General features: G+C 25.6%; 1 protein-coding gene across 1 annotated transcript in view; it reads left to right on the forward strand.

The window, feature by feature from the left end:
* The window catches only part of LOC130674355 (serine/threonine-protein kinase 17B-like), a 96,315-nt gene extending 83,616 nt beyond the window's left edge, over nucleotides 1–12,699 (forward strand). Inside the window, exons 6-8 of the mRNA XM_057479660.1 lie at nucleotides 7,068–7,194; nucleotides 8,698–8,926; nucleotides 11,562–12,699. Of these exons, the coding sequence (XP_057335643.1) occupies nucleotides 7,068–7,194; nucleotides 8,698–8,926; nucleotides 11,562–12,543 (1,338 nt within the window). The 3' untranslated portion in view covers nucleotides 12,544–12,699. The remainder of the gene's footprint in view (nucleotides 1–7,067; nucleotides 7,195–8,697; nucleotides 8,927–11,561) is intronic.
* The last annotated feature ends 10,760 nt before the right edge of the window (nucleotides 12,700–23,459 follow it).

Consider the following 23,459-nt stretch of genomic DNA (forward strand, 5'->3'; position numbering starts at 1 on the left):
TTGTTCCGACAGTCTATTCAACAAAGTGCTCTACTTTTTTATCCATCACTTAAAAGCCTTTAATGACAATACACAATACTAAAATTTTTTTCATACTAAATCTCAATCTCTTAAAAAATTTTTCTTTATTTATACTTTTACATTTACCCTCTTAAATTTTTAATTTAAATTCTCATCTAACACCATTAACACCACCACCAATAATAATAATAATTATAATTTTAATTATAATTATAATAATAAAATCAATAGAGTTGATAAAATCGATTTACTGACGTTCAATGACCGCAACTACCATTCGCAATCGCATTTGCTCCAGAGTCCATTTACCTTTCTTCAATAAATACCTACCTCTTAAACCAATATTTTTTCATTATATTTTCATTTTACACTTACCAACATTACCTCCAATAAATCTTAATCACGCATATCCAATAAATTATACAACCAATAATAATATCCTACGATCCATACAAAAAAACATTTTATTTATTCATTCATTCAAAATCTACTTACAGTAATGACCCCCTTAAGTAAAAAAATTGCTAATTAAAATTTTAACGACTAATTTTATACCAAAAAAAAAACATTTGTCAATTAAAATTTTTATGGGTATTTTTTCAATGAAAATTTCTATGGGTAATTTTTATGAAAATTCAATTGATATTTTTATGAGTAATTTTGACTAGAAATATTTTAATAAATATTTTTATGGGCATTTTTTCAATAAAAATTTCTATGGGTAATTTTTATAAAAATTGAATTGAAATTTTCATGAGTAATTTTGAATAAATATTTTTATGGGTATTTTTGTTAATAAAAATTTCCATGGGTATTTTTGATAACAAATATTTTGATGACAATTTTAAATTGATATTTTTATGGGTAATTTTCTTTAATTAAATTTCCATGGGTAACTTTGATAATAAATGTTTTAATAAAAATATTGAATTAAAATTTTTATGGGTAATTTTAGTAAAAATAGTAAAATGGAATTTTTATGGATATTTTATTAATTAAAATTTCTATGGGTAATTTTTATAAAAATTGAATTGAAACTTTTATGAGTAATTTTGACTAAAAATTTTGAATAAATATTTTTATGGGTATTTTCGTTAATAAAAATTTTCATGGGTATTTTTGATAACAAATATTTTGATGAAAATTTTAAATTGATATTTTTATGGGTAATTTTCTTTAATTAAATTTCCATGGGTAATTTTAATAATAAATATTTTAATAAAAATATTTTAATAAAATTATTGAATAAGTATTTTTATGGGCAATTTTCTTTAATAAAATTTCCATGGGTAATTTTGATAAAAAAAAATTTTAATAAAGAAATTGAATTAAAACTTTCATGGATATTCTTTTCAATAAAAATTTCTATGGGTAATTTTTAAAAAAATAAATTTTGATGATAAATGTAGCAATTAAATATTTTGATACATTTTAATGATAAATATTACATATATATTTAGCAACTGTACCTCCCATAGATCTCAATCTCGATTATCCAATGAATTATACAACAAACAATAATACAACACTCAAAACATTTAATTACATTTTATTCATTCATTCAAATAAATAAATATAAAAAATGTAATTATACTTTAATATCATATACAATAACCCCTTTAACTTATTTCTTTTTTTTTTCTTATAAATCATTAACAATTCGGTAGTAACACAAAAGAATTTTATTAACCAACCAGACGCTCGTATTTTTCCCCCTTTTAATACAACCGGAAACACCAATAATACATACGACAGATCCTCGTAAAACATACATATATATATATATATATATATATATATTCATCAGTTAAAAACGTGCTTGGCAACGAATAATCACAGACTTTTCGAGGTCGTACGCGCGAAAGCGTAACGGAACGTGACCTTTTGAACTTTCAAAGATGTTTAGAACTTTTTTTTTCCGTAATAAAATTTCAAAAAAAAATCTAAATTAGACCATTTACTCCCCTACAACTTTCTTTTTACCCCTCAAAAATTTCAATTCTCCAAAATTGAACCGTTTTAATAAAAACGTTTTAAAAAAAAGCAGATGAATATTTGCGGGGGCATTACTGTCGACAAGTAGATTCGAAAGTCGATTCGAATTCTCCTTTTTCTCGAGTAGAGGTGCAACACCTTCTACAAGCTCTTGATCTCTCGCCTTTCTTATAAAATTTATTTAAAGTTATTTTTATCCTTACACTTACACCTTAACTTGTTATTTTTATTTTTTTTTAAACTGTAATATAAAAGTAATACATTACACGAAACGATCGAAAACACTTTACGTATATAGTGATAAACTAATGTCTTGTGGTTTTATCGATGGTGTTTTTTACCTTTTTTTTTTTTTTTTACGCGGCCCTTTTGTGGTTTTGCTTTCCAATCTTTCAATATAATATACACTGCAATCATTACATGTAAGAACAATTTTTTTTTTTATTAAAATAATATTACATGTTATTATTTTGTACTCACCCACTTGCATTTCGTTCGCAAGTTCGAGAAATAACTTTATTACTTTTTTTTTTTAAATTAACTTTTTTATTTTCTTACCATTGTCGGTAATAAATCCATTGTGATTTCGTTACAAGGACAACAAATATATATATATGTATATATGTATATATATATCAGGGTTACTTTCACATATGTATAAAGTTTCTTGTGTACATAATTTTGAATAGAATAGAATAGAATTAAATAGAGTTTAGATGAATAGAAAATGAAAAAAAAAATATATGATGTCTAATTATATAAAGATATAATTATGTTTAATTTAACATGCTTTACTTATATTTAATATCAAACAAAGCAACATTTTAATCTTAGTTTGATGAATTTAGAAAAAAGAAGAAGTGAATCACGAGTTTTTTTGTGATTAAAATTTTTTAGTTAATATTTTCCCAGATAAATTTTTCAATCATGACTTGAAATATTTTTCTTACTCATCATCGTCATTATTGTTTATTATTTTGATTGTTATTATTGTTGGAGTTTGTTCATTGACCGTAGTCATTTTTATTTTCATTCTTATATCATATGAGATTTTTTTTTTAATGAATGTTTTGTCACGGTCTAATGCCGCACAGCAGGCGATTTAATGTACTTTGTTGCACTTAAATGTATGTGGGAAATCGGGGTAAAATGGGTGAACACTTTTTTTTAGATGGGTAAAATAGGCCGGAAATTGTTTAGTGAAAATAGAGCGAAAATGAGCGGAAAATTTTTAGCGCGGGAAATTTCAAATTTGAATTTTATTAAAAGGCGGGAATTTTTAAATTTGAATTTTTAAAAGTTAAAATGTGTACAATTTTATTAATAAGCACAAATTTTTTGAAATTATTTACTGAAATGGGATTTTTTTTTAAATTGAACAAAACCCGCGAAAAAAAATTAGAGCGCGGGAATTTTAAAATTTGAATTTTTAAAAATTAAAATGTGTACATTTCTATTTATAAGTACAAATTTTTTGAAATTATTAACTGAAATGAAATTATTTTGAATAATGAAACAAAACCCGGGAAAAAAATTCTAGCGCGGGAATTTTTAAATTTGAATTTTTAAAAAATTAAAATTTGTACGATTTTATTAATAAGTACAAATTTTTTGAAATTATTTCCTGAAATGGGATTTTTTTTTAATTTAACAAAACCCGCGAAAAAAAATTAGAGCGCGGGAATTTCAAAATTTAAATTCAAAAAATTTAAGACAAGAAAAGTCGATTAATAATTTTCTTAATTCCCTCGAGTGAAAAACGAAAAAATTACTAGTGTTTATTTTTCCTATGGGGTAAAATGGGTCGGATAAATATTGAAATATTCAAACAAAAATAAATTAACTAAATTTCACCATAAAAATTTATGACAATCGTTTATTGTTCCAATTTCACGAGGGTACAATGGGCCGTATAAATATTTTGATAAACAGAAAAATAAAAAGATTATTTGATAAAAAAAATAATAATGATACCAGTGATAAAATATAAAATAATAAATAACAATAAAAAATAATGATAAGTACATGATGATCATGACTTCATGACAAAGTCGTGGGAACGACACGGTTTTACCAGTAAACCTTGAAATTCCTTAACGTGTATAAATTAAACTGGTAGTTGTAATAAATATGCATAATGCGTGTGTAGTACACAGGCCAGTTGTAACCCTAGGGTAGAAAATTTTCACGAGCGCTTGGTTATGCTCGCTTATGTTATATTACTATATCATCACTGTTACTGTAATACTGTTTTGCTGTATATCTATATATATATATATATATATATATATATATCGACGTATATGTACAGTCATATTGCACTATAGACTACAGAGTGTACGGTAACTCTTAATTTAACATAAGTACGCCTTGACCGTGCAATTTAAACCGCGAGCTATCAACCTGCCCAAGACACTCTAGACTCAGTGGCTCCGATATTTGCGGGACTTTTGAATCGCAGTAAATTATTATTTTAAATTCGAATTTTTTAAAAAATCTGCGCGGTCATTTCGCTGGCGGATTTAAAAATATTTAGATAAATAATTTATCTAAGGATTGAAATAGTGTCTCGTTTAAGTGATTTAACTTGTCCTTTATGGTTTTGGTTTGTACGAGAAACGACTTGCGATACGTGACCTTACTGCTTATTATCAAATGCCCAATGTACTAATAGGGAGATTCAAAGATTCCGGGTTGGGTTGTATCATCGTATCGTTAACATTGGCTTGGAATACGAATTACTTTGTTTAGTTTATCGTGTATCTTACCAAGGTAGACTTAACTATAAATAATGGATTTTATTATATATATTTATATCGTTATGCGGGTTTTTTTTTAAATTTATTTTGGGAAATATTTTTACGCGAAATTTAAATAAACGGAATTATTTAAATTTGAAATATTAATAAATTTATTTTTTACCCACTTTATAAAATTTGAATCCTAGTTAATTTTTAGAAATAAAAAATTTACATAAATTCCGAAATAAATTTTTTTTAAATGCAAAATTCTACCATTGATTTTTTTTTATATGAAAAAAATTAAAGGAAAATTTTTACTCCATTTTTGATAAGATTCAAATTCTAATAAAATTTCAAAAATAAAAATCCACATAAATTTTTTATAATTAAAAAATTCTACGGCCTATTTTACCCCACTAAAAAAAAAATTCCATCATACAAAATAATTACATATAAAACTTGATTTTTTTTTCGTATAAAAATTGAAGTTTAAATTCAAATATAAATTCAAATTTAAAATTTCCCGCCAAAAATTTAAAAATCCTTAAAAATAAAAATCTGTCATATTCTTGACTAAAATTTACAAATGATAGTAAAATTCTACGGCCCATTTTACCCCATTGATTTTTTTTTATGAAATAATTAAAAAAAAAAATTTTACTCCATTTTCGATAAAATTCAAATTCTAATAAAATTTCAAAATTAAAAATCAACATAAATTCATAAATAAAAAATTCTACGGCCCATTTTACCCCACTAATAAAAAATTCCATCATAAAAAATAATTACATTTAAAACTTCATTTTTTTTCGTATAAAAATTGAAGTTTAAATTCAAATTTAAAATTTCCCGCCAAAAATTTAAAAATCCTTAAAAATAAAAATCTATCATATTCCTGACTAAAATTTACAAATGATACATCAAAATTACTCATAATAATTTATTATCATTATCATTACGTGGTAAAAAGTAAAAGCGAGTGGCATATTTCATGGACGGGTAATCGATTCACTGAGCAGATATTAGTTTTCCGTATTTTTATTCACTTATAAAAAAAAAACAGATTAATAAAATAAAAAATAAAAGTTCCGACATAACTTCCGACATTTGTTATTTCGGTTCCTCGTTTTCTCGTATATAGGATTAGATCAAATGTCGACTGTCCAGTGTCCAGTCAATACAACACGTTCGCGTTATGTTACATATAAAAATGACCGAGACAAGACACTTACATTATATTTCATATATATATATCTATACAATATACAATATACTAAACCAATATCAATACAAATGTATACTGATACACATATCAACACACATGCACACATGGCGGCTTGTACTTTCGCGATTAAAAGCGTAACTAGTATGCGACTTACGTAGATCTCGCAATGGCTAGTCGGCTTAAACAAACTGGAAAGTTCATTTCCTTTCGTAGCAGCAATGCGTATAGTACATATACAGAATTTACTTTTTTTTTAAATTTATTTATTTACTGACTTACTCGCTCATTATTATCATTTATTATTTAATATCCTCAAGGGACTTGTAATTCAATTTTAAATATTTACAATTTAATTCAATGAGATTCGATATTTATCAGATCTCTATTAAGATACCGACGGTAATTTTAAAAAAAATAAACAATTAAGTTCCGCGTTTATTCATTTTTAAATCTACTCATTTTTTATCGCCTGAAAATTTTTTTTTTTAATTCAGTGAAAAAAATTATGATACTGGTCAGCCGGTCTAATAATTTTTGATTTTTTTTTTGGTAGATAAATTTCAAAAAAAAAAATATTTGAAAAAACTGCACCTTTAGTTTTTTAAATTTTCTACATGTGCATTTTTTTAATTAAAATTTTTTTGGAATCGATTCGTTGAAAAAAAAATTTAAAAATTTTTAACTCAGGATCATTTAAATTTCTTAGGTCGTTAAAATTTTTGGCGCCAAAAATTATTTTTTTAATTCAGTGAAAAAAATTGATACCGTAGTCAGCCGGTCTAATAATTTTTGATTTTTTTTTTGGAAAAAATTATAAAAAAAAAATATTTAAAAAAATTGCACCTCTAGTTTTTTGAATTTTCTACATGTGCATTTTTTTATTTTTAATTTTTTTGGAATCGATTCGTTGAAAAAAAAATTCAAAAATTTTTAACTTCAGGATCATTTAAATTTTTTGGGTAAAGTTTAAATTTTTGGCGCGAAAAATTTTTTTTTTGTGTACTTGGACTTATATTTAATATTTATATGAAATTTTTATAAAATATATGAATATTAAATTAATAAATTGTATTTTTTTGTTACAGCCACAAAATTTGGTATTGACTGGGGAATTTCCCGATTGTGATGTTAAATTATGTGACTTTGGAATTTCGAGATACATAAGTCAAGGTGCTGACATACGTGAAATTTTGGGCACGCCCGATTATGTTGGTAAGAAAAAAATATGAGTTTAGTGTTTATATTTAATATTTATGTTTGAATGAACGCATGCATGACACGAGAGTTATATAGTATAGTATAACAGAGTACATAATATAATTGGCCGGGGTTACAGACGCATTGTCCGGTCAATTTAATCGCTATCACTTTTCACAGCTTCAATAAGACCGAGACCTTATGACACCATCTTGTGTGTCCATGTTATATTTACTGTTATTATTTACGATTCATTTAAGTTGACAGGAAAATATAACAGACATTTTATATTTATTGCCTGGATATTTATTTATTTATAATTACAAGTCAATTAGTCAGTTGCATGTAGAAATTTTGAATATTTAGTCCACTGGGTTGAGTTTCTATTAAACTCCGGAGTTAATTTTTCTAGGGTTAAAAGTCAGAAATTTCAAAATCAAAATGAATTTTTGAATTTTATTATTCCCGCTTTTTTATAAATTTTATTATGGGGCAAAATTTGGATTTTTTTTTAAATTTGAATTTCTGGAGTTAATTTTGACCGGAGTCATTTTACTCCAGTCAAAATTTAAAAAATGTACAAATTTTTTTGTGTAATTGAACTATAAAATTAACTCCGGAGTAAATCTAAAATTTTACGGAGTCAAAATTAACGCCGGAGTAAATTTAAATTTTTACGGAGTCAAATTTAACTCCGACTAAAATTCAAATTTTTTTATAAATGTCAAATTTTAATTTTAAAAAAAATTTATATCTGGAGTTGATATAAACTCCAGGAGTCATTTTAATTAACCGGAGTCAAAAATTTAAAAAAATTACAAGTTTTTTTTAGTGTAATTCAACTATAAAATTAATTCCGGAGTCAAATTTAACCGCCAAAAATTCAAATTTTCAAAAATATTTTATTACAACTGTCATAAGTTTCAAGTTTTTAGAAAGATGCATTTCCGGAGTTAAATTTAACTCCAGTCATTATAAGTCAACTCCGGAGTTGAATTTTTGAAAAATCAACTACGAATTTCTTATTAAGAAATTTGACTTAAATTTCAATTCCGGAGTTAATTCAAATTTTACAGTCATACTTTTAACTCCGCCAAAAATTCAAATCTTTTTAAAAAATATTTTATTACCTGTTATAAATTTTAAGTTCTTACAAAGATACACTTCCGGAGTTAAATTTCTCCCGGAGTCATAAAAAGTTAACTCCAGAGTTAAATTTTTTTAAAAATTAAGTCCGAATTTCTTATTAAAAAATTCGATCTAAATTTCAATTCCGGAGTTAATTTAAATTTTACGGAGTCAAATTTAACTCCGAGTAAAATTCAAATCTCTTTGAAAAATATTTTATTACCTGTCATAAATTTGAAGTTTTAACAAAAATGCATTTCCGGAGTTAAATTTTTTTTAAATTATCTACGAATTTTTCAAGAAATTTGACTTAAATTTAAACTTCAGAGTTAATTTAAAATATAACAGTAAAAAAAAACAAATAATTAATAAAAAAATTTTAATTTCCAGCCCCAGAAGTTCTAAATTATGAACCAATAAGTCTCGCAACAGATATGTGGTCCGTGGGAGTCCTTCTTTACGTTCTACTGACAGGATGCTCGCCATTTGGTGGAGACACGAAGCAGGAAACGTTCTGTAACATCAGTCGTTGCCGTCTAGACTTCCCGGATGATCTCTTTGAGGATGTATCCGAAGAAGCACGTGATCTCATGCGTAAACTTATGGTTAAAGATCCAAGGTAAATTATCTTATCAACCTCCATCCTCCATCATACATTCAACATTTATCACTAAACCAAACACTCCATACACACTTATATCCCGAACTTTAATTAATAACTTCATTACTTCTCAATTTCAAATTCAAATTTAAATTTAAATTTAAATTTACCGCTAAAAATATCATAATTAAATTTTATTTACAACTAACGGAAAATTTTATACTGAGTAATTTTAAAATTTATATGCACGTAATTATAAATAAAAAAAATAATTAATTAACAATTAAATATTTAACCGGATATTAAAATTCCTGAAGACTCGTTATTTTTTTTTTGAATTTATTATTTTAAATACACGTCTAATGTCAACTATTAAATATACCGTTTGATATATATATACATATATAAAATAGTAACTTTTAACGCGACATAATAAATATCAATAAAAAAAACTGGACAAGTTGTCACACTTGCTAAGATATTTTATCTCTGTAGACATCAGTAACGGAACAAATTGCATAATAATTATTAAAATATTATGTATATATAGATATAGATATATATATAGGGAAAAAAAGTAGATTATGGTCATAACTTTAGCGGAAATGAATTTCTGTGGTGGATTACTCGTGATAAGAGTGAAAGAGATAGGAAATGGGAAAATGTAAAAGAGCGCGAGTTTAAATGATAGGAGTTTTGTATTCAGTAGAATGTGATAGTGATAAGTAGTTTCCTTCCAGCTGTCATTGTACTACGCGTGATAAGACACTTGTATCTATTAGGGTGATCCAAAAAATAACAAACTTTTTTTTTTTTCTTCCAAACAGGTTCAAAAGTTTCATTTAGATAAAAAAAGACGCCTGTGAAAATTAGAGCTCTTAATATTAACATTAAGAGGTTCCTCATCGCACTTTTCTATTTCCCATAAGAATAACATGGGAAAAATTTTTTTTACGTCTTCTGATTTTTATAAGTAGCTAACAATGCGTCATAGGAATGAATGGCAGGCATATTTTTGTAGGGAATTGAATGATCTACAAAAAAAGATTCTTATCATTTTTTGAGGAATCTATTTGTTCAAAAGTTATTTGAGGTTGAAGTCGAATTCATATTAAATTTTGAGATTTTCTACTTTTCCGGCGAAACTATCAGACTTATTACAAAATATTGTCGGACCTTTTTTGTAGACAATTTTATTCCCTAAAAGTTATTTCTAATAAAGTTTTTTTGAATTCCGCATTGTTTTCTAGTTATTTTTATTTTAATGTCAAGCTCTTAAAATCGATCAGAAAACTATTTTTTTATGAGCATGACATTAAAATAAAAATAACTAGAAAACAATGTGGAATTCGAAAAAACTTTATTGGAAATAACTTTTAGGGAATAAAATTGTCTACAAAAAAGGTCTGATAATATTTTGTAATAAGTCTGATAGTTTCGCCGGAAAAGTAGAAAATCTCAAAATTTAATGTGAATTCGACTTCAACCTCAAATAACTTTTGAACAAATAGATTCCTCAAAAAATGATAAGAATCTTTTTTTGTAGAGCATTCAATTCCCTACAAAACTATGCCTGCCATTTATTCCTATGACGCATCGTTAGCTACTTATAAAAATCAGAAGACGTAAAAAAAATTTTTCCCATGTTATTCTTATGGGAAATAGAAAAGTGCGATGAGGAACCTCTTAATGTTAATATTAAGAGCACTAATTTTCACAGGCGTCTTTTTTTATCTAAATGAAACGTTTGAACCTGTTTGGAAGAAAAAAAAAAAAGTTTGTTATTTTTTGGATCACCCTAGTATCTATGCAAGTGTTCCTTCCGTTTTAAATATCTTATACTCACTCACTTTTAGTTTTTTTTTTTGTTTCGTTTTATTTTATTTATTTATTGATATTTATATGAAATGAATTTTTTATGACTGATCAATTTGGTGGAAATTTTCATTGTTCAGGTCAATGACTCATGGAAATTTTTTTTTTAATTCGGATGTCAATTGACGGAAGTTATTATTAATTTTAATATTTATAGATATGAATATATATAAAAAAATATTTCTTGAGGTTAAAAATTTTCCCTTGGCTCAAAAAAATATTTCCCTTAAGTTCAAAAATTTTTATTCACCTCAAAAAAATTTCCCTCGAGTTCAAAAATTTTTATCCACTTCAAAAAAATTTTCCCTTGAGTTCAAAAATTTGTATTCACCTCAAAAAAATTTTTCCATGTGTTCAAAAATTTCTTATTCACCTCAAAAAAAATTTCCCTCGAGTTCAAAACTTTTTATTCACCTCAAAAAAATTTTCCCTTGAGTTCAAAAATTTTTATTCACCTCAAAAAAATTTTCCCTTCAGTTCAAAAATTTTTATTCACCTCAAAAAAAATTTCCCTTGAGTTTAAAAATTTGTATTCACCTCAAAAAAATGTTCCCTCGAGTTCAAAAATTTTTATTCACCTCAAAAAAATTTTTCCTTCACTTCAAAAATTTTTATTCACCTCAAAAAAATTTTCCAGACCCAAAAAATTTTTTAGGTGAAAAATTCTTGCAAATTTTTTTTTTCTCTAAAAAAAAAATTTTCATTTACTAAAAAAAATTCTTGTCATTTTTACAAATAAAAAAAAAAATTATTAAAATAATTTTTTTTAATTTTTCAGCCAACGGCTAACAGTAACAGAATGTCTGCAGCATCCTTGGTTCAGCTTAGCATCAGCACCAGAGTCACCTCTATCACCAGCATCATCATCATCATCATCTTCATCATCACCATCATCGTCATCAAAACAAAATTCACAAGAAAACAAAATTCTTCCACCGGCAGATCATCCACGAACATCAACCCCCGAGCCATCATCATCTCCAGACCCGCCCGAGTCATCAAAACCAAAATCACCATCAATGTCAAGTCAAAAAATTCCATCATCAACTGAAAAAATAACAAAGCACGAAAAAATGTACCCAGAAATGACAGCAATTCGCATTGGACTGTCTCCCGATCGCCGCGATACCTTCAAAAAAAATATGGACTCGCTCGCGCAGAAATTTTCCGGCGAGATCGTGATCATCGAGTCGTCACCGTCTCTGACTATGAGCTCACAGCAAAGACGCGCCATGGGAAATCACACAATGCCAGCTGGCGACGTCTTCAAATGCACTCCAGTTTTTATTCTCGGCGAGGAACAGCAGTGCAGTGACAGCGGAAGTGACACAGTGTCAGAAATTTCCACTGACAGTTCTTCAGACCGGTCGAGTATTTACTCCGATGACTCACTCGATTTTATTTTGTACGGAAAGAGTCAGGGTCGCGCGAGTTTTCCCTTCGCTGGGACGGAAACCGACCGCTGGGACCGCCATCACACCAGAGTTTGGCCCCGCGAGTGCAACGGAGTCGTCAGCAAAGCTCTCAGCAGATTTACCACCGATCCATCGTCATCTGGATCGTCGGTTTCAAATTCAAAGGCCAGAGTCCCGCCATCAAGTCGCGCCAAGACTGGACTCGAAGCTCTCCGCGAACGCGGGGGCAATTTGGTGGTCATCAGAGAGCCAGTGCGCGCTGGGAGATACACGAGATACAGCGAAGTCCAGTGCGAGTCTGTCCAGGCGCGCATCCGACGTTTTCAAGTACAAGGCGGATCTTAAATACGAATTTATTTAAAATATGTCATATATATTTGTAAATAAATTATTGATTAATTAGTAATTAATAAGTGGAGCCTTTGTAAATAATTATTGAATGAGTTTTAAATTCCTGCTGGTCGAGAAATATTTTTTTTTTTTTTTTGTGTAAATATTTATCTCGAAAATTAGGCATTGATGTGATGAGTGAATGCACTAGAGAGAAAGACTATTATTATTATTGATAAAAGTTATTGAATGTTAAGTAATTAGTTTATGAACGAGAGAGTGATAATGGACAATGTCCTCTGCCTATATTTATAGACTGACTGACCGTCCCCCGCATCATTTATCAATTAGGAGTAATTATACAGTTCAATTATTTAACAAGAAAATGTTCTTTATAATTTTTTTTTTATTTTTATTTAATGAATAAAATGTACACGGGTAGAATTATTTATGATACTGAAATTAGCAGACAATTAAAAATTTTTTGATTTTTTTTTAATAATTAAATTTAAAGAAAAAAAAAAAAAAAAATATGCACGTGTAGAAAATTTAAAAGACTATGAGTGCAATTTTTTTAAATATTTTTTTTTTTTATTATTTCTCGCTTAAAAAATAATTCAAAATTTATCAGACGTCGGCTGACTTCAGTATCATAAAATTAGACGTTTAATAATTTTTGGAATTTAAAAAAAATGATAAATTATAAAAAAAAAAATTTTTGGAAAAATTGCACTTGTAGTTTTTTTAATTTTCTACATGTGCATTTTTTTAGTTTTTTTTTTTTTGTAATTTATTTGTTAAAAAAAAAAATCAAAAACTTTTTAATTGTCTGCTGACTTCGTGACACGGAGTTTAGCCGACTAATAATTTTTGTTTTTTTTTTAAATGATGAATTATAAAAAAAAAAATATTTTAAAAAATTGCACTTGTAGTCTAGTGAATTTTCTACATGTGCATTTTTTTAGTTTTTTTTTTCTTCAAATTTAATTGGGCAAAAAAAAATCCAAAAATTTTTGTCTGCTAACCAGGATCGTAACTATTTTTATTAATTTTGTGAGGGTCATATTTTTTTTTTTTGTGGAATTGGTATGGAAATTGTAAAAAATATTTTGATTGACTGAAATAGGGAATTTATAATTTACTTTTTGAAGAGATAAAATTTAAAAAAATATTTTTTATGACCGAAAATTAATAGATATATTGAGTGGTTATATTTTGTTGTGATGATAAAATATATAGAAATTTAATAGCTTTGTTTTTAAAGTTATTTTTATAGTTCGTCATCAATTGGGAAATAAAAATTATTGTAGATATTTTTTAAATTTAATTATTTAATATATATATTTATAAACTTTTTTTTTACAAGAAAATTGTAGAGAATTTTAAAAAAATGCAAATTTTTTTAATAAAAAAAAATTTAATTATTTTTTACATTAAAATTTCCTCCATTTCAATTAAAATTTAATTATTTTTTTTTTACTGGGTAACTTTTTTTAAAATTCAAATTTTCTAGTAAAAATAAAAATAAAAATTTATGATCTCATATATATGTATTTATAAATTTTTTTTTACAAATTTGAAGAAAATTTAAAAAAATGCAAAATTTTGTAATAAAAAAAAATTTACTAAATAATTGAATTTAAAAATTTTATTTATTTTTGGTCATAAAAAAATTTAATTCTTTTTTAAATTCAAATTTCCTCAGATTTAATTAAAATTTAAAAATATTTTTTTTTTATTTGTAAACTTTTTTTAAAATTCAAATTTTCTAACAAAAAAAAAAAATAAAAATTTGTCTTATACATATATGTATTTACAAATTTTTTTTTTACAAGAAAGTTGTAGAAAATTAAAAAAAAATTGCAAATTTTTTGTTATAAAAAAAAATTTATTTTTTAAATTAAAAATTCCTCTCAATTAAAATTCAAAATTATTTTTTTTTACTCGTAAATTTTTTTTTAAATTCCCATTTTCTAAAAAAAAAAAATACAAATTTATTGTCTCATAGATATAAATATATAAAAAAAAAAAATTAAAAGAACATTTGTCTTAAAAATAATTAAAAACTTCTGTATAATTAAAAAAAAAAAAAAAATTTAATCCTGTACGAGTACCGTCAAGTGTTCGTTTTAATAAACGCCATATGACTAAAAATTTATTCTTAATTAACGAAAAATTAATTAAAGAATAAATTTTGTTTTAGGTGCCTTGTAAATTTATTAAAACACTCAACAGATCGCACAATTTTTAAAAAATCTGTAGCTTTGACTTAATATTAAAACTAGTGCCTATTTTGTCGTCTACAATTTTGTAAATTATTAATAATAAGTGATCTTCTGTGTCGATCAACCGATAATATAATTTAATTCCTTAAATAGAAGTTGTGCCTTAAGCAATTAATATTAAAAATAAAAAAAAAAAAATGCAATGAGATCAAAATTAAGAGTCTAGATTTGATTTTAGACATCTTTAATTTATTTTTGACATTTTATTAAATTAACTCTCGTTCCATTAAACAAAAAAACATTATACTTTTTATCAAAAGATATGTAAATAATTAATTATATTTTTAAAATTTAAATCGTGGATTGACAAACTTGCTATAAAGTTATTAAATTATTATTATTAATATTATTATTATAATGTAAATTATTAATTATTAAATAATAAGTAATTGGTATTATATTCTGCGTTCAATGGATTTGTGTATACATATAAAATATATATATAATTTATATTGATACATTAGTTCCTATGAATGCAACTTAAATTATTCGATGGTGGTGGAAATGTCATTATAGAATTTTTTTATAAATTTGTTTTTTTTTGTAATTATAATTTTTTTTAATAATTCATATATATGAATTATTGATATATACATATATATATATATAAAACGGGCGGCAGAGTTCGAGTGACGAGAAGAGTGCATACATATATCTACATATTATACATATATATTAGATATATATATATACAGAAAAAAAGATTTTTTGGCGCGAAAAAATTTTTGAATTGAAGACAAAAATTTTCTTGACACAAGAATTTTTTTCTCCTCAATAAATTTTTTTGTATTCAAGAAAATTTTTGAAACAAGAAATTCTTTTTTTCTGTATATATTTATATATATAAATATATACAGGGTGATTGATCTAGTAAATAAATGAACGTCATTTAATTTTTACTTACAATTAAATTTGAATTACAATTAAAAAAAAAAATTGATAATTAAGAGGGGAACGAATCTGAGATACAAAAAAAAAGAGGAAATTTTTGTGATTTTTTTTTTCGTAGTACCGTTGTTATTAAAATTCTCAAAATTTGTGACACTATTAAGCATCATTCCAAGAATATTCTGTGAAATTTTCAAAAAAAAATATTGAAAAATAAGCCAGTGGTAGTGGGGAGAGACGAGTCTCAAAAAAAGTCTCCATGCCGTACGCAGGATAAGGGACTCGTCTCTCCCCACTACCACTGGCTTATTTTTCAATATTTTTTTTTGAAAATTTCACAGAATATTCTTGGAATGCTGCTTAAGAATGTCATAAATTTTCAGAATTTTAATAACGACCCTACTCTGAAATAAAAATCCCTTCCCGCCTTAATTCAAAAATTGTCATACTCCGATTTGAATTTTTTGAATTTTTCTCCATTTAAATATTAAAAATTACGACAGTTTATTCTCATACTGGTCCATTTACTAGCTCACTCACCCTATATATACATATGTATATTTATATAGATATATATGTATACGTATAATAAAAAAATGTTTTTTTAAAATTGTAAATGCTAGTCATAATTATTTTTGGCTCTTCCTCATATTTGATCTCATCTGCTGCTCAAAAATATAAATTAATTATTATTATTTTATTTGAATAAATATATAAATCGATCTACAAATACTCAAGTGTAATTTGTCATATTTTTTCATTTAATAAAATAATTATTTTATTTAATTTAATTTCATAATTATTCACGCAGAATTATTATTAATATTTTTATTTTATTTGTATAAAAATATGTGATTTTTAAAAAATCTAGTAATTAATTCCCATCATTCATTTTCTCAAAACGGATCAGTTTTTTTTTACGCACATGGTAATTTATAAAAAAAATTAATTATCGCAATCGAATCATATCTTTAAATTTAATTAAAAAAAAAAAATAATTAAATTTTCTAATAAAACTTAAAATTCAAAATCGATTTGTTAAAAAAAAAATCGATCTCTGAATTTGCCGGGTTTCAAATTAAAAAAAAATTTATAATTTTTGTACCACAAAATTTATATTTATTTATTAAATTATATTATTACCGTTAATTAATTAGTTAACTGATTAATTAATTAATTAATTTAAAAAAAAAATTATATCAAAACAAATAAAAATTATAAGTAAATACTTTACTGTAAATATTTAATTGTATTAATTTTACTACCGAGATACAAATAAATTAAATAGATAAACAAAAAGGTGTTTCATATATTTATTTATTTATATAAATTTTTTTGTTTCGCCTTAAAAATAAAAAAATTACTCACCTGTAAAATAATTGAATTTTACCCTTTATACTCATGTACTCGTTAATTCTATAAATAAAACATACCAATGACACTACTGTACACTAGATCGCAGGTGATACGATGAATCACACATGAGCAATAATACCTTTTGTGTTTTTATTTTATTTCGAAACAGAGTTTAAATAAAAATACAATTGCGAATAAAATAATCCGATAATCCACAGTCTTATATATTGAAGAAATATTCACATTATATGTGATACGAACTTCTATCTGGTGATTTTTTCATTCTAGAACCAGATATCAGCATATATGATGGTAAATATAGTCTTATATGATTATATATCATCATATATTTGCAATTGATAAGAACCTGTAAAAAATATTTAGATATATTCGGTAATCATATATGACTATATATGAACATTCTGATCATATACTCATATATGATCATATATCATAGTAAATATAGTCTTATATGATTATATATGATAGTAAATATAGTCTTATATGATTATATCTCATCATATATTTGCAATTGATAAGAACCTGTTGAAAATATTTAGATACTATCGGTAATCATATATGACTATATATGAACATTCTGATCATATACTTATATATGATCATAAATTTGCAGATATTACTGTGGTTGTCATATATGATCAATGTATGATGTTATATGATACATCTTTCCTTTCTGTGACTCGTATATGAGTCAGAAATAATCATGTGATTATATCTGATATGAGGTATGATCATATATTCAGTTATCTGATCAGTTTTAAATTTATACCTGGTCATATATCATTACTTAGGACTCATATCTGATCGGGTTAAAATTCATATATGACTATATGATCATATATGCACACCTGATCAAATTTAAATAATCATATAGAAATCATATCTGATCAGGTTAAATTTATATCTGAACATATATTATCATATTTGATGTTATATATGATATGTGATACGTTTGATAGTATATGATGCGCTATTCCCTCTTATGGTTTCTATATAAATCATATATTTATATCTGATATATGACCATATCTGATCAGTTTCAAATTTATATCAGATCATAGAACTTATATCTGATCAGATTAAAATTAGTATTTGTATATATATGATCATATATGCACTTATCTGATCAGGTTAAATTAATATCTGAACATATTTGATCATGTATGATCGTATCTGATGTACTATTCTCTCTTATGGCTCATATAAATCATATAATTATATATCATTATATTTGATATATATGATCATATTTAATCAGTTCCACATTTATATCTGACCATATACCAGCATATAAAACTCATATCTGATCAGGTTAAAACTCATACGATCATATATGATCACATACAAACTAAAAATTTTTCCTCAGATATAAACATTGTCATTTATGATCATATATAAACACATATTACTATATATGACTAGATATGGTCACATATGAACAGGTATTACGATATATGATCAGATATGGTCATATATAAACAAATATTACAATGTATCGCCAGATATGATCATATATTAACAAATATTATTGTATATATGACCAGATACGAACATATATGAACAGATATTACAATATATGACCAGATGTGATCATAAATAATTATATTTGTTCATATATGATCAGATAAAACAATTTTTCATATTTTATCAGATCTACGTATTCATATATCATCATATATTGCTTTTTCTTGCAGGATTTCTATAGAATTGTATCCAAAAAAAATAATAAACCACAGGGGGATAAAAATAAAAATAAAAATTTTATCTGAATAATTTTATTACTCCATTAACAATTTAATACACCATTAAATTTATTAACGTCGCTATTATTAAAATAATAAATTAAAATTAAAATACAGAGTAATTACAATAAATTTAAAATCCATTATTGTTATTAATTCTTATAAAATTCAAATTTAATTTCAAATTTATAATAATAAATTGCTGATACCAAATCGAGAATAAATAATTTATTTAATAATCTGCATTAAGGCGCCGGTATTAAATAATTGTCATTTTTTATCAAATACTAGTTTTTAAGTTTAACTTTGAGATCATAAAGTAAAAATAATAATAAGAGAAAAATAAAGTACGCGGTGATTGAAGATAATTACAGAGGAATACCCATCAATGCCTTTGATCGGTTAATAATCTTTACAGTCACGTACTCTAACAGCTTTTAAATAAAACTTTTATTGCAAACCTGTACTCAGTCTCAGTGTCATCTTTTTTTAAATTCACACGTCGAAATTTGTTACACGATCGTGGTTTGAATTTTTTATTGTTTCTATTGAAAATAAATAAAATATCAGCCACTAAGACTTGGTAATTTTAAATAAATAGTTTTAGATAATTGTTTACCTTGAGATCCAGCACTCGAACTTCTAACACGTGGACAATTTTATTTTTTATTATTTATAGTTTAATTAAAGTTAGTCATTGATTTTTATAAAAGCATTATAATTAAATAATTATTAATTTTTATTGTTACGGTTACGGACAGTCTTTAATAAAAGATTTTAAATTATTGAGAATTAGTCTATTAATTTAATATTATTTATTATTATAAGTGTGGGTGTCAAGGTCTATTGTTATGAATTATTTATCAATGGATATTGTTTTACATTTTTTAAATATATTTTATTTATTTAATTGTTATTGTAAGAAATTTTTCGCGGTAATTTTTGAAGGTATCAATAATTTGTTTGCCGCACTAACCTATGGCCTGTGAAACCAATGTGCAATTAGTATGCGCAGATAATTTTTTTAAAGATAATTTATATAATCAATTGTTTGTATCTAGAAAATATATATAAATTTACGTATATTAGTAATTTGTTTGCTGCACTAACCAATGGCTTGTGAAACCAATGCGCAATTAGTATGCGCGGATAATTTTTTAAAAATTAATTTATTTCATCTATTGTTTGTATTTAGGAAATAAATTGAAATTTATAGACATGAGTAATTTGTTTGTCGCACGAACCTATGGCTTGTGGAACTAATGCGCAGTTGGTATGCGTAGATCATTTCTTAAAAAAAATAATTTATATAATAAATTGTTTGTATCTAGGAAATATATATAAATTTATAGACATTAGTAATTTGTTTGTCGCACGAACCTAAGGCTTGTGAAACCAATGCGCAGTTAGTATGCGCAGATAATTTTTTTAAAAATAGTTTACTTCATCTACTGTTTGAATTTAGAAAATATATAGAAATTTATAGACATCAGTAATTTGTTTGCTGCACTGACCGAAGGCTTATGGAACTAATGTGCACTTAGTATGCGCAGATAATTTAAAAAAAAATAATTTATGCAACCGATTTTTTGAATCTAAGAAATGTATAAAAATTGCGATATATCAGTAATTTGTTTGCTCCACTGACCTAAGGCTTCTGAAACTAATGCGCAGTTGATATGCGCAGATATGTTTGTTTTAAATAATTTGTTTGTATCTAGGAAATACATAGAAATTTATTTATATGTATATATTAGTAATTTGTTTGCTGCGCTGACCTAAGGCTTGTGAAACTAATGCGCAGTAAATTTTCTGCGTATATTAATTGCGCATTTGCTTCACAAGCCTAAGGTTAGTGCAGCATACAAATTCTAATATCTTTATATATTGCTACACTTACCGAAGGCTAATGAAACAAATCAGATGGTATTTGAAATTTTATTTTTTAATTTTAATAAAAACTATTGCATGTAAGATAAAAATATAAGACACTTTTAAAATACTAAATTAATAAATAATATTTCAAAAGAAATTATACTTACCACGAAAATGAAGCCATGTTTGCTCCAGTCGCCTTAGGCTCACGGAACCAACCTCATAAAGAAATGTTCCGTATTGTAGATAATAAATAAAATTCCCAGCGTAACGAAATCGTTAAATTAACGATTGTAAATAAAGTAATAAATAATAATAATTAATTTTATTTTCAATAAAATAGCGTGTCTGATATCGTTAAAAGTATCAGACTTCCGATAAGATAATATGAAATAAAATAAAAATGTTAATAAAAACGAACGGTTTATATTTTAAAAATAATTAAATACGTCAATGTCAAAGCCACGAATAATATTATTTTATCTAAATCTATTCATAAAATACAAATTATACCTCTAGGTCTAGCTCTAGGTCTTGTTAAGTGTTACAGTACGTTAATGTCAAGGATAAATGGTTATAAAAAATATAAAAAAACGTAGGATGTCTATTACTTAATCAAATTACACAAATGTTTCATTGTAATTCTCTCAGATAATAATAATAATATCAATATTAATAATAATAATACACCGTAAAAAATTTGCAGTGACCGCGGATTAAATTCGGGCCAAATGCGGAGCAATTGAAGTTTTTTTTCATTTAATCCCTTAGAATTAAATTTACTCATAGGGAATTTATTTCAACACTCAAACTATGAATTAAAGTAAATATGAATTGAAATAAAATTCAAATTTCCCTCCAAAAAAAAAATCGCATGCGAAGTAAATTCGGATTCAAGTAAAATTTATTTTTACTCCGAATTTACTCCCGATTTTTTTCAATGTTGCAATAATAATAATAATTATACTCCGTAAAAAATTTGCGGAGTGACCGCAGATTAAATCAGAAGTAAATTCGGAGTAAATACGGAGCCGTTGATTTTTTTATTTATTTAATCCCTCGGAGTAAATTTACTCCAAAGGGGAATTTATTTCAACGCCAAAATTACAGACCAGAGTAACTACCGATTCAAAAGAAATTCAAATTACCCGCCAAAAAAAAACTCCATTTCCAAAGTGAATTCGGAGTAAATATGCTGATTAATTTTTTAATCCCTCGGAGTTAAATTTACTCCAAAAGGAAATTCTTTTTAATATCAAAATTACGGACCAGTAAATACAGATTCAAATAAAATTCAAATTACCCGCCAAAAAAAAACTCCATATCCAAAATGAATTCGGAGTAAATGCGCTGATTAATTTGTTAATCCTTCGGAGTTAAATTTACCCCAAAGGAGAATTAATTTCAACACCAAAATTACAGACCAGAGCAACTACAGATTCAAAAAAAATTCAAATTACGCGCCAAAAAAAAACTCCATATCTAAAGTGAATTCGGAGTAAATGCGCTGATTAATTTTTTAATCCCTCGGAGTTAAATTTGCTCCAAAGGAGAATTCATTTTAATATCAAAATTACGGACCAGAGTAACTACAGATTCAAATAAAATTCAAATTACCCGCCAAAAAAATTTCCATATCCGAAGTGAATTCGGAGTAAATGCGCTGATTAATTTTTTAATCCCTCGGAGTTAAATTTACTCCAAAGGAGAATTAATTTCAACACCAAAATTACGGACCAGAGTAACTACAAATTCAAATAAAATTCAAATTACCCGACAAAAAACAAAATTTCCGTATGCGCAGCGATTTTTTTTCAAAAATCCGGAATTTCGAGTGACTTTGGATTTAAATGAATGTCATTTTTACTCCGGATTTTTTTCCAACGTTCTAATAGAAATAATAAAAGTCTACACGTGTATCCTAAGCCCTATTCCACGGAATAATAATAAAGATTATAATAAAACCAAGAACTAGTCAAAGCTAATATTTGATCGTAAAAAAAAAATGTTTTTCTAATATATATGGAAAAAAAATATACATATATATAGCATGGGTTAATGGCCTAACATAATATAAGAAGTTGTTATATTATGAGCTAAAGTAGATTTGAGGTTCTCTTTGACCTCGGGTGAACGTCGTTTAATAGCTGGCATAAATTTAAAATAAATCATTCATTTACGACACCCGTCTATATATTATCCGTCCGTGGATATACATACACTTTATTTATTATGTTTATTATAATAACATCCACGGATAAATAATTTAACCAACAGCACGGCGATTGGAATCAGTCCCAGTGATTGCTTTGCTCGATTCCTGTTCATTTACAGTCGACACGGAAGATCCGGATAAAAGTAATAATAATAATAATAATGATAATGATAATAAAATCCATTTGCACATTTAAATTGTCTCCGTGTAGCGTTACATGAAAGAAGGTACTGCGAAGGTGGAGGAATTAAGAAAGCTGTGGATGTAAGGTCACTAAGTGAAAATAAAAAAATTCTCTTTAAATAAAAATAAAAAGGAAGACGGCTTGCAAAATAGTTTCGAAGGCCGGTCATCGTCTTTTGTAGTACTGTATCAAGGACACAGCTTCACGAATGCTATTTTTAATCATTTTTTTAAAATTAACAATCATTTTGCTCTATTATTTTTTCTTTTCTTTTCCGTAACTTTATTTTATAGATATTTCATAAAATTTATCAGATAAATATACGTTGTCTATGATCGTTGGAAAGGAAATTTGATTTCCCATGA

Source organism: Microplitis mediator, chromosome 9, assembly GCF_029852145.1.
Source record: "Microplitis mediator isolate UGA2020A chromosome 9, iyMicMedi2.1, whole genome shotgun sequence".
NCBI classification, from domain to species: Eukaryota; Metazoa; Arthropoda; class Insecta; order Hymenoptera; family Braconidae; genus Microplitis; species Microplitis mediator.